The sequence below is a fragment of the Halyomorpha halys genome, unplaced genomic scaffold (assembly GCF_000696795.3).
Source record: "Halyomorpha halys isolate HHAL.00 unplaced genomic scaffold, Hhal_1.1 Scaffold775.1, whole genome shotgun sequence".
In the NCBI taxonomy this organism is placed as follows: domain Eukaryota; kingdom Metazoa; phylum Arthropoda; class Insecta; order Hemiptera; family Pentatomidae; genus Halyomorpha; species Halyomorpha halys.
This window is the reverse complement of record NW_027116424.1, coordinates 1-13,348: the sequence shown is the minus strand read 5'-3', so window position 1 is coordinate 13,348 and position 13,348 is coordinate 1. Positions and strand designations below refer to the sequence as shown.

Sequence of the window (13,348 nt, the reverse complement as noted above, 5' to 3'; positions counted from 1 at the left end):
TATATACTCCTTCCATAAGTGGTAAGGAAAGTAAAAATATTAGTGAAAAAGCCAAATCTTTACCCAATACTCATCAGATTTCGATTTTTTTTTATTTAGTAAATTTGATCACTTTTAAAAAATACATGACATGATGTATATTGTTTACGATAAAATGTACATTTTTAAGTTATTAACATATGAAGTTTTCCTATTCATAACTTCTTCCCTGCTTACTCTTGAAGATTTATGTTATCTATATAAAGTATAGAGCTTTAAAGAAAACTTTAACTATGTTCAAAATTGTTGTTCTACTATTGCGCACAGGTTGCCGGAATCGGTGCATGGAGGGACGTGACGACCGTGCGGGTTGGGGCGCAGGTTCCAGTTCGCTCGATTCGGAACGTTGTGGGTTCGATTCCCACCCGGGGCAGTTAAATATTCATTTTTCGGCGGTCCCGAAGAATGAATCTTGACACTCTCACCTTGGTTAGTATACGACGGCAACTTAGGTAGCCTCCTGGGATCCTAAAAGGACCACTAGCCCACTTGCCGGACTTGTTCCCCCCACCAAATACCAGTACCAGTACCAGTACATGGGCATCGAGGCCCGAAATCGTACAGAACAAAATCGGCCCACATCTTCATAAGATCACAAACTCAACACAGAGAGATGCTATTTTGGACTCAAACTGGTACTATCCTTAGCTCTGTGATAAAGAAAGTAAAAAACATCTGCAATTCAGTTCAATGGTTCCTCAGCTGATTGGCCTGTTGTTGAGACCAATCAGAATCCATAATCCCTCAGCTCCTTTTCAATTGGCTGCTTCATTTTCCTTGCCTTGTTCCTCCTCGAGTGCTCTCGACCGCCCCTTTCAGTTTGATGCTATGAATTACTTAACCAAGAGCAAATTGAATTTATGTTAATATTCCATTGAACTTGGCTCATAATTATGTTCAGGATATTCTGATTTGTATTCGGGATCGGCTTTCATTATAATTTATATTACTATGATATTTCAAAAACGACCTGTGTAATCTATTCTTATTTTATCGTTTTTACTAATGTGATGTTGAGTATTATTGTGTAGAAAATTAATAAAAAAATAATTAAAAAAAAAAAGTACGAAAATAACCCTATGGGCATGTTATTGATTGTTTCAACTTTAGCACAGTGGGTTTTCGGTGAAGTTATCTGTAATTTATGAAAATTTTAGAACAGGAGCCCAGGTTTCGCAGCTGTATATTAGAGCTGGCTTTATCATGGTATTGCTCTCCCTTACCTTTAGATTTTCAGAGATTTTTCGGGATTTTAGTGTTCTTGAAAAAGAGAAGGGTTTGTTCGCGCTGGTCATACGCTAGTCTATCTCAGTCCTTTGATCATTTATTGAGGTTATTGTGGAGCCATGGTATTTGAAACTGTCTACTTTCAGAAACGATTTTTATCTACTACTCTTATTATTGTCTAATTATAAAATATAATTAGTATAATGTTCATTTTGTCACTCCCTAGCCCTATCACAAAACTGAAACTGGGAATTTTTACAAGTTTGTGGTACCAAATTCTTTTCCAATAAAGCTAAAAAAAAATGGCTTCCATCTTTTCAGAATTTTTTCAAGTCCTGGTATGGACTACATCAATCTCTGTAACACTCTCTACCTCTGTTACATAGTCTCAGGTCAATCCTTAGCTCGTTTATGAAATTTCCACCAATATGCCTTCTCAAAAGGAAAATCCGTGGTGGACGATTAACAGGACAAACAAGAAGTAATCATAAAATACATCATCTCGCTTCCATTCTAACAACCATCTCCATAACCATAACCAAAAATAATGAAGTGCAAGATAATTTTAATTTGCGGTCACTACCTAGTATTGAACAAATTAAATACTGATAAGACTTAAATTTAGTGTATTACTCCATAGTCTCGAAGTATTTCAGAACCATTTTACGTATATCGTAATCTTTGTATTGTTTTTTTTTTTGTGTGTGAAACTTATTAATATTAACAATTGGTAGTCCACGACATTGATGATTGTGAAATCAATAAATAAAAAATTAAAAAACTTCTTCCCTAAATTCTTAATAAAAATTAGAAGAAAGATATTTTCATCCCCTTCCCAAATTGAGATGAAAGATTAGTTAATGTAACCAGTTTCTGATTGCTAGTTTGGTATTTTTCCTTTTTATTTATTTTTTTCTTAGTTATTGGAATGTTTTCTTAATTAATTCAGTACACCAATAAAAAAAAAAGTTACAAATAGTAAGGGAATTATACTGACAGGTGTATTTTTTCCTTTTTAATCAATCCTGTAGTATAGTAAAAAATCTATATTTAATAACTTTTTCATTTTAGTTTCAACAAGCTGCTCCTCCAAAAAGAAGAACTTGAACAAAAGCACCTACATCTATTGCAGATTGTTGAAAGCGAACGGACCGCTAAGTTGCAATATATTCAACAGTGTGAAGAGCTCGGCACTGAGATTAAGAAATTACGAACAGAGGTAACTTTGGATCATTTTTTCCATAATTATCATCTACTTTAGCGTGCGAATAGTAAATGACAGTCGTTACCAACACTAGTGTACACAAATTTAATACGTTACAAAAATGTAATAGATATTTGTTTTTTATATGACCAAGAATAAGTTCTAATTGTTCTAAACAAATTAGTGCAATCATTGAAGACCGATTGCATCTTTCGTTTCCTAATTTCAAACTTAGCCAAACCTCGACATAAAATCGAACCATGAAAAGAACGATTTACTCCCAAATAAACGCAAGATTCGCGCGGTAAAGTGTTGGGCACCCTATTAAAAAACTATTTGACATTAAAGTTACACTATAGAGCAGTGTTCTCATTGTTCAACAATTTAAAAAAAGTAATGAATGTCTGGCGGCCACGGTTTGAAATATTTCCTAACAAAAAAAGGCCGGGAGAGTTGTTTAATTTTATCAACTGTGAAGAGAATAATTGAAAAATGTAGGTATACCGGTTCAAATGGTGATGTTAAACACACTGGTCGCCGAAAGATGTAGGTATACTGGTTCAAATGGTGATGTTAAACACACTGGTCGCCGAAAGATGTAGGTATACTGGTTCAAATGGTGATGTTAAACACACTGGTCGCCGAAAGATGTAGGTATACTGGTTCAAATGGTGATGTTAAACACACTGGTCGCCGAAAAATCCGTTCAAATGTCAATATATCAAGCTGTGCGTGATAGTGAGGAAGAACATCGACTCGATATTTCAAGAAGCTCTCTATAGCGTATACTCGTTGAAGATTTGATCTCCATTCTTACAAAGTTCAATTTGCTCAAGAACTGAAGCCTAAAGACCATACACAGCGAAGTACACGTTAAATGGATTATTAAATACCAACAAGTGGATGCTGATTTTCCGAATAAAATCATATCCAACGATTGAGCGAATTTTCACCTTCATGGCCTTGTTAATCGTCAAAATAACCGCAATTGTGGTTTAGAGAATCCACATTAGCAAAAAACAATTGCATACTCAACTTGTAACTATTTGGTGCGAATTTTTGGCTGGAGGCATCATTGGACCACACTTTTTCTAAAATGAAGCTCATCAAGCAGTGATTATTACTGGTGCTTGAAATGAGGACATAACAACACAGATCTTTCTGCCTAAATTATATGATATTGATGTAGACGATATGTAGTTTCAACAAGATGGTTCCACATGCCATACACTCTGAATTCAATTACTGCAGGAGACACTTGTTGGTCCTACACTCTCTCGTTTAGGTGATAAGACTCCCCATAGATCGTGTCATTTAACACTGTAGGATTTCTTTTAATGGAGTCATTCAAAGCCAAAGATCTATGCCAAAAAGCCATACGTGCATTGAAGCAAGACATTCAACGCTGCGTCAACGAAATTCAGCCACATTTATACAAAATGGTCATAATGAATTTTGAAGAGTACCTACTTACCAGCAAAGCTGTAGGGGCCATTTACAAATTTGATTAATAAAAATAATATATATTTTTATATATATGAATAATGATTTCACGAAACTAAAATAAGTATTTATAATTCAAGATTTCAGTTTTAAGTTTTTAAGCTTAAATTATATTTTTTAAAAAAATTGTATTATTGAAAGCACAAGTCACTCAAAATACTAAAATTAAAAAAATTTAAATAATGTTTACAGATTTTGGATATAGGTAGTTATTTTTTTCCTATTTTAATTAAGTTGAAAAAATTAAAAATTCCATATTATAATATTCAAATTTCGAGTTATAAAGAATACAGCAATTCAAAAATGTCAAATCCAATGTTTGGAGAATAATACTGGTATTTAACATTTTCTCTTTTATACAAAACATCTTTGCTAATTTTTCTAAATATTAAAATTACGCTGCTTATTAAAGAAGTTTAAAAATTATTATTCCAGCCTGCCTTGTATTAATAAAAAATAATTGAATACAGTTAGCTTCCACTTAGACCTGTAATGATGATAAAAATTTTAGTTTATTTTTTTTATATCTTTGCACAAATTCAAGTATTTATCAAACAAAAATAGTACCATTTATATCACTTTTTTGCCTTGGATCAATCTGGATAAATGAATCTTATTACACTTATTTTTCTCTCATGTTTTGACCTACATAGTTGGTCCATCTGAGCTAAAAGTAATGCAGAAATCAAAACAATTACTTCCCTTTATCATCTTCCTCATTGGAATTGCCTCTAAAATAAAGCAAATAATAGCCACACCTTGAATTCGCAATACTTAGCAAAAATTAATAATACAGTAAGGAGCCTAAAGACAGGTAGAAATGGATGGTACTATTGAGGTATGTGTTCAGTCTAAAGAGGTGAGGTGTACTATTATCAGAAGACCATGAACAATGCACTTTCAATAAGGTTAGGTTATCTGGAGAGGAGGAACTCATTTGGTGCGGAGTCAATCTTCAAACCGAGTACGTAAACCTTCGCAGGATGGTATCCACCAACAATTGAGAGGAATAAAACAAGCTTTAGGGGTATTCACCTTGACTGACTAAATCCTTGCATGGTGGTAACCACACTGTTGAGAATTTACCCAGAGTTGAAAGGAGGAAAGTAAGGTATTCACTTTTGATCTATGCAGAGATGGCCAAGCAGTATATGCTTTCCATTATGCTTAAAAGAATACAGGAAGGAGGAAAGACATAGAGGAGATTTTAATGAAAAGTATCACAGTTTAAGAATCAAAACAATAGTAGAATTATCTAATTCACTAATGGAGTGTTCACTCACTGATTTCTTTGAAGTGGTGAACCCATGTCAAATTAATTTTCATAGATAAATTTTGTCTAGTGATGGTTCTGGGCATGAAAAGGCCATCGAGAGTCACAGCATGTAAGAGAATACCTTTAAGAGGAACAGAATACTTATTTAGTCTTTCTTCATTCAAGCAATATATTCATAAATGCAACAGTATATTACATGATTATTGCACGAGTAAATTTAAAATATTTACAAGAAATTAATATGAGACTTGACTGTTACTGTGGCTCCTAAAAGTTATAATTTATCCAGATGCTAATATGGCACTTATACATTTGCTCTCTACCTATTTGCATTTTACTCACTTCTAGTATTTTTAATTTATAGTTTTTAATCTGACATGCTTCACCCTATTTCAAATGTTAATATAAAGTGAACTCATATTTTGAAATACAGTAGTTAAAAGTTTACAGGTTTTGTTTTTATCATTAAATAAAGAAAAGAGTCAAAATAATCAGTTCTTGTTTTCATCATTTTTAGCTGTGTGCCTTAAAGAAGGAATGGCGTCCAACAAAACCACCTCCTCCAATGAACCCACCACTTACCGTCCAGTATCCAGAAGATTCCCTAGAACTCAGGAAAATAAAAAAGGTTCAGAGTTTCTTCCGCGGATGGCTTTGTCGAAGACGATGGAAGCAAATTGTTGAGCAGTACATCAAATCTCCTCATGCCGAAAGTATGCGCAAGAGAAACAGGTAAATTCACAATAATTTTAAATGAAATACTAAAATGTTTTATACATAATATTGTAATCTGTAAAGATTGTCCAGATTTTATACTACTTATTAAAAAAAAATTATTCTTTAATGACAAATTTAATTATGGTAATTATTTTGCTTATAACAAAGCCGTCTTCATTACTTCAGTATTTAATTTATGAAATATAATTTTCTGGAAAAATAGCTTGAATTTTGGCTAGTTTAATTAAAATTTCTAAATGAAAATTTAATGAAATGTTAACTACATGAAGATAGCCTAGGCAAGATTGGAATTTTTTTTTCTCTGCAAACATTGAACTTGGGCTACCTGAAACAGCCTTCTTCATCTCTGTCTATCTGAGCTACTACTTTCCAGTTTGCTACCTGCAGCTATGCAAGATTTTTAATGATTCTATCTATATATCTGTTTGTTTCCCTCCCATTGAGTCACTTGCCAACTACTGTGTTATTCATTATTGAGTAATTCTGATAGATTGGCTTATTATCTTAAGATGATCACATACCATTTTCTGTAAATTCTACCACGATTCTTCTCCTTTATGCATTGAAGCTCTGGTCTCAGATCTCTTACTGAGCTGTCGTAAGGATGTTTTTCCTTTCAAATTTCTCAAGTTTTCTGTCTAAAGTGCCACTCAGAGCCCAAGTCTCGCAGTTGTATACCAGAACTGTTATTATCATACCACTCTATACTCTTAACTTAGATTTCTCAATTGGGATTCCAATATCTTGAGAAGAGAGAAGAAGGTCTATTTTTTCAAAGAATTGTTCTGGTCTATCTTCATCAATTGGTTGGTCATTTACTAAGTTTAAGGTGGAGCTAAGATATTAGAATCTGTTTACTGTTGAGAATAATTAGTCATCCCTGCAAACTCTGTTATTTGGATGAATTTTTCAGCTCACTGTTAGGTATTTCGTTTTACCCTCTATCACTTGTAAAACGATTTTTTTTGCTCAATGTTAGAATAAGGAGTTGGGTAAATCACTTAGTAAGGGACTGTGATCCTAACCCCTAGGCCTGGGTTTGAGTACAGTTGGGGCAGATAATTATTTATTTTATTAAATAAAACATCTCTGAGATTCACTGAGACTCTATACAGTGGAATGATTCTGACCAAATCACCTCCTTATACAACTATTAGTCAAGAAACGGTACTTTCGTAATAACTGAATCCCAGACCTGTAATAGTTTTTAATAATTTTGTGATACAAGTTTTTTTTTATATTATTTTTTAAAGTTGGATATTACCTTTATATAATTTGTTTTACTACAATTTTTTTTTAATAAATAATATTTTTATTTTTTCTACGCCACACGAAGTAGGCTATTATGCCATTTCCCCCTCGCAGCTCAATACAAGTTTACTTTTGCCCTTAGTTGGTACGTATCCTGCAGAATATCTTTCAGTCCAATACATGTTGATTGCCTTTCCCCTTTTTGTTTTATAGATTTGTTAAAGTCAGGTCAGCTTGGAATCCAGCGTGATCCCTAAATAGCATGCTTTATCAGTCCTTGTTAGTTCTTCACCTTTAGAGTGTAGATGAACCTCATGTTTTTTTGTGCTAAGGGTAAACACTTGAAACACATTTATTCATGGGTTAACCGTCTTTCCATTTTATTTCAAGTTTCTTCCAAACCATCCATACTAGAACTTGTTCCCCAGATTGCCAGGTCATCTACAAAAAAGGATCCAGCACTTGGACCCCAGGGTGATTAATTATTATATTTTCAACCAGGTCATTAATTATTACGTTGAATAAATATGGACTTAAGACAGAGCCCTGTGGAACACCTTATTTGGTTTCTTGACTACTGGACACTGAACTACCATAGCGAACCTTAATAAATCTCTGTCCTAGGAAAGATAGAATCCATGAGAGGAGATTGCCACCTATATCGATACAGACAGAAAAGCATGCTATCATCTAAATTTAAGCAACCTAGATCCTCTAATAAATCTTGGTTTTTAATCCTTTCAGGGAGAGTAACATAGCTTATCTTGCAAAAAACTTCAACTATATCTCCTCGGTAGTATCTTACTTATTTCTTATTTTAATAGGCTAATTATCTGTCATTTTCTCTCCTTTTATCCTCGAAAAATAAAAGCGTAAGCCTTCTTTCCATCCTTCTTGAGGTCCATCTCCTTCAGAAAATTATTATACGTTTGTCTTTTTGGAACAGATAATAGCATGTCTTAATTGTGCACTTATCTTTCTCGAGTTTGGGTAATTTGATCTACATTTGGGCCCAGAATGTCCTCCTTTATTAGTGTTCATATTTCTCCTGTAATCCTCCTATCTTGCCCTTTTCAGATTCCAACGAGGAAAAAGAGATTCCTTGTGTTCAGTGTGTAATGTTCGACTTTCAGCTTCTATCAAAAGGATTTTGTGATCAGCTCCACCAGGAGGTGAAATGAGATCATGTTTAATCTTCTGAATAAGTGATGGATGACATAGGACAATGTCAGGATGCGTCAAGGTCACCTTTATAGGAGAGAAAAGTTGGTTGCTTCTGCACATTATAAATAAAATCACATTGTCTCGAATAGATAAAAGCTTCAACTACATCACCTGCCTGATTATTTGTTTTATAACCCTAAATCTATGAGTGCGCATTTACATCATCCCAGCCTTCCAGAAGATCTCTAAGAGACAGTTTGGGCTATAGATGAAATAGATCTTCCTCATCCATCTCCCACTCCATATTTTGGCACACATTACCTCAGACTTTTCGGTTGCAGTCATAGTCGTAATTAAATCGATTTTAGCGACTAGATGGTTTTTTACATAAACCACAATTCCTAAGGCCACTTGATGTCCATGTGTCAATATTTTCATTTGGTATCCTTTAAACTGATAAAATCTTTTTCAGTTGAAGCTCCACATTACCAAAGACCAACAAAGTCAATATTATATTTGTCTAAAATATACTTCAGTTCTGTAAGTTTGTCATGTTTTAGGCCTCCAGCATTCCAAAAAAATTATTTTGAGCTGGAGTAATCATGGGCTTTAGAAAGACCGTTTGCATTACTTATAATCATAATAAAAATATGATAAATTGTTTTTAAAAAAATAATATACTTTTTTTTTATTAAATAAACTTTAAATTTGGTTTAATACTTGGTAAAAACTAAATATTATATTAAAATTGATTAATTATATAATTTTAAAAACTGTGAAAAAACAAAAAACCTAATAAATTCTGTGTGGGTATCAGTCTTGTGTTTAGAATGGTTGAAGCTGAAGAAGAATATATGGAACAACTTGAAGTCTTGGTCAGCTGTTTCTTGAGACCATTCAAAATGGCTGCTTCCTCAAAGAAGCCTCCTTGCTCTCATGAGGATGTAAATTCTATTTTCCTCAATAGTGAAACAGTTCTATTTCTTCATCAAATTTTCTTGAAGGGGCTCACGTCTCGCATGGAATCTTGGCCGACACTAGTGCTTGGTAAGTGTCATGTATATTCAAAGAGTAAATAAATTAAACGAAAAATATAAAATGAAATTATCACATACATCATACATCATCACCTGCATGGGAATTAACTCTGAGATTATTCATTGTTTTATTTATTTATTTTAGTATGTGGACCTGTCAATTTGTGTGTTTAACTTATTTATTCATTAAATTACTTTATTATTTTTTTAAAAACTTATTTATCCATTTAAGTATTTCTTTTAACCAACTTTTTATTATATTTTCCTATAAATCTATGTATTAGTTTTGTTTTGGTAAAATTTATTTGTTTGTTTTTCTGTAAACGAATCCACTGCTCTGACTATTATTTCTCTGGTTTGATCTCACATTGCTGTCTGATAGTGAATTTGTTTAATGGGTCACTGGAGAGGATCTGAGAGGGTAAATTCAGAAGAGTGAATTAATCGATCAAATGAAATAAAAATTGCGTGGTGAAATGGAAGGGACAAGAAAGGGAAAGAAAAAAGGAATGAATTGAAATATTTATATTTAGTGTGGAGACTGGAATTGCTTGTAAAAGGAAACTGTGGGGAAAAAAAACTGTTTTTTTCTGTTTTATTATATCATGTAAATATATGTCCAATCATGGATTGATTAGTATGCTGTGTAATGTAGCAACCCGATGTATTTGGGAAGCATGGATGAATAAAGCATTTCTCTCTCTACTAAGTTTGATAAACTTAAAAACCAGTAATCTTTAAGAATTGATAAAAAGATCAAGAAATAAAAAAAAAATAACATTCTAAATCATATTACTCCTAATTTTATTATTCGACCATCTCTGTAACATATTTGGGTTAGATTTCTGCAACTTGATAATCATATTATTCAAGCTTATAGTTACAAAACAATTGATTGCTAACCTATAGATGATTTTTTTTTAAAATTTTGAATGACATCTTCCCGAACAAATTTCACTATTTACACTTATCATTTACTTAATATTCCACAGGACCCAAATACCAGTAACTGCTATTGAATAATTGATTAAAGAAAAAATTAAAGCTGACCATTTGGCTGTCTTCATAAATGATTTTAATCACTTAGAAGGTTCAAGATTATTCTAGTTTTCCTGATGCCTCTGAAGTATTTAGAAATTTAAAAAATATAATAGGTTCTTATGGGATGAACCTTATTCTTTTTTTTTTTAATTTTTATTAAATTGTGATTCTCTGACTAGTGGGTGTTATAGCCAGTAACAGCTCAAATATATAATTAAAACAAAATCCAACACAATCTCTTTGTCATATTAATTGATAAAATTTGATTCTATTTACTTAAAAATAAGTAATATCATTGCTATATTTTTGTGTTTATAAATTTCTTTAGTCATAATTGATATGGAGAGATATTTGTCTAGTAAATTTCTTACCTAGGAGACCTGTTCGATATGCTTCTGCCCATGCTCTCAATCTACCAAGAATACGTAAGAAATCATCATTACAGCCTCCAAGTCTTGACTGAATGTAAGCAGTCACCTCAGTTTGCCAACCTCCTTGCACGGCTAGAAAACAAACCTGCTTGTCAGGGTAGATCCTTGGAAACTTTCCTGACGTATCCAATGCATCAGGTATATTTTTATTATATATTTTTTCCATCTTTCATTTATTACATATAATAATTTTTACTATTTTTTTTCTATTGATGGATATGAATTTTTAACAGTGATAAAGTCTGTTTCACCACAATTATTATTATTAATTCAGCTCCACAACTCGATGTCGAGTCTTGGCCTCCTGCATCAGCCTCCACCAATCATTAAGATCTTGTGTGGCAGCCATCCAGTTCCTCACTTCCATCATGGTCCAGGCATCACCACTCACACCATCACTCCATTGAAGGCGTGGTCTACCTCTGCGTCTTGCTTCATGTAGTACCTTGGTCACTATTTTCCTTGGCAGATCACTCTCAGCTATCCGAACAACATGCCCTGCCCACCTCAATCTACTGAACCTCACAAACTGGACAACGTCTGCTTCCTTATATAAAACTTTGAGCTCCTGGTTTGTTGAACGTCTCCATATCTGGTCAACCTTTTTTTTTTTTGGCCTTTTCAAGAGCTAAATCAAAGAGGAGGCAGGCTAATGCATCCCCCTGCCCTATCCTCTTCCTGAGACAAATTCATCAGATCTTGCTCCCCCAATCTACACCATGCATCTCACCTCTCTCATGGTTAGTTTAACCGTTCTAATTAACTTCTCAGGGATGTTAAATTCTCTCATTGCCTTGTACAACTGTCCCCTATGAATGCTGTCATATGCTGCAAATCTGAATGACAATGTTCTGGAGTATTTTCACCAGCTCGCTTCCTCCAGATTTAATTAGTTCAAAGGGTAATTTGTCAGCGCCCGGTACCTTATTATTTTTAAGCCTGGCTAGTGAATCCAAAATCTCCTCTTCATCAGGTGGTTCCATACATTGATCACTAGGATTATCTTCATGGAGACTCTCCTCATCATCATCCTCTAGGAAATGTCTCTACCACTCTGCGAGTATATCCACCATGTTTGTAAGCAGCTTTCCATCCTCATTCAGGCAATAGGTTGATTTGGTTTCAAAAGGTTTTCTATTCCTATTGACTGCTTTGAAGAACTCTCTATTCTCTTAATGTCCCCAAAGAAGTTCAGTCTTTTCCAATTCTCTTTTCTCCCACTGTCCCTTCTTATACTGGTGGAGATGTTTTTCCATTCGCCGCTTTTGCATGTACACTTCAACATTCCTCCTCGTCTCTCGCTGAATCATGGTTTGGTGTGCTTCATTCTTCGTGCTTGTTGCCTTCTCAAATTTCTCGTCGAACCACGGGGATCTCAAGTCCTTCTCTTGTGGTCCAAGCACTTTAGTAGCTGTGTCTGATATAGCCTTTGAGTATTTAGCCCATCTTACATTTATTGCATATAATAATTTTTACTATTTTTTTTCTATTGATGGAAATGAATTTTTAACAGTAATAAATTCTGTTTGATCACAATGCACACATTTTTTCAGTTTTGAAAATGACTAACATTTTAAATATTAGACCTGATGTTATAATAATAAATTGGGGTACTTAATTGATTGATTTTTAAATGTTTTAAGGAACCAAACGTTATATATAATATTATCTTATAATATGAGTCCTCTGTAATTATATGAAAGTTGATAGTGAAAATACTCTTTTTCATAAAATACCCTTAGATTGCAAGAAATTGAAAAAAAATGTTTCATACATTTCCACTAATTTTTTTTCCAACTTTTTGCTTAGATTCCTAGGTATATCATAACACTCCATGAATTACTTGCACATACTCCTCATGATCATGTAGAGCGAAAGAGTCTTCAAAATGCTAGACAACAGCTTGAAGATCTGTCACGACAAATGCATGATGAAGTGAGTAAAATTACCACCCATTTTCTAGTCTTTATTTACTTTTTTTATTTATTTTTATAATAATTGGAGTAATTGTAGTTGAAAGGTTATGATCAATCCACTAATTACATTTATATTAAATATTCAGAAGTTGGTATAGATGGCGGTCAAGAATAATTATTATTTTATAAACCAAAAATAATAAAAAATATTTATTAAATACTATTATTTCACCACACATTACAGCTATTCTTTAGGGTTATAAAGAACAAGATTTATAGATAACAACATTAAGGTGAAATTATGATAGAAGTTATAAATCTTTTATTGTTTTTATTTATTTTTACAGCTTAATAATTTATTCTATGGAGTAGGTTATATTTTAAATATCACATACAAATTATAAATAAAAAAAGCAAGAAAACAAAAAAAGATATCTTACAGCAAGCGAAAAAAAAAAAAAAAAAATAAAAGAACTAATACCTAGTTGAAAGAAAAATACATTCCAATAATATCATTGTAA

The 13,348-nt window shown here is 32.9% G+C and overlaps 1 protein-coding gene across 1 annotated transcript in view; it reads left to right on the top strand.

Annotated features, from left to right (window-relative positions):
• Positions 1-12,850, top strand: part of LOC106686076 (ras-specific guanine nucleotide-releasing factor 2) — a gene marked incomplete at its 3' end in the record, with an annotated part of 193,158 nt that extends 180,308 nt beyond the window's left edge. The window contains 5 exon segments of the mRNA XM_014429195.3: positions 2,338-2,485; positions 5,767-5,981; positions 9,220-9,449; positions 10,856-11,049; positions 12,721-12,850. Coding sequence (XP_014284681.1) covers positions 2,338-2,485; positions 5,767-5,981; positions 9,220-9,449; positions 10,856-11,049; positions 12,721-12,850 — 917 coding nt within the window.
• Positions 12,851-13,348: the final 498 nt, after the last annotated feature.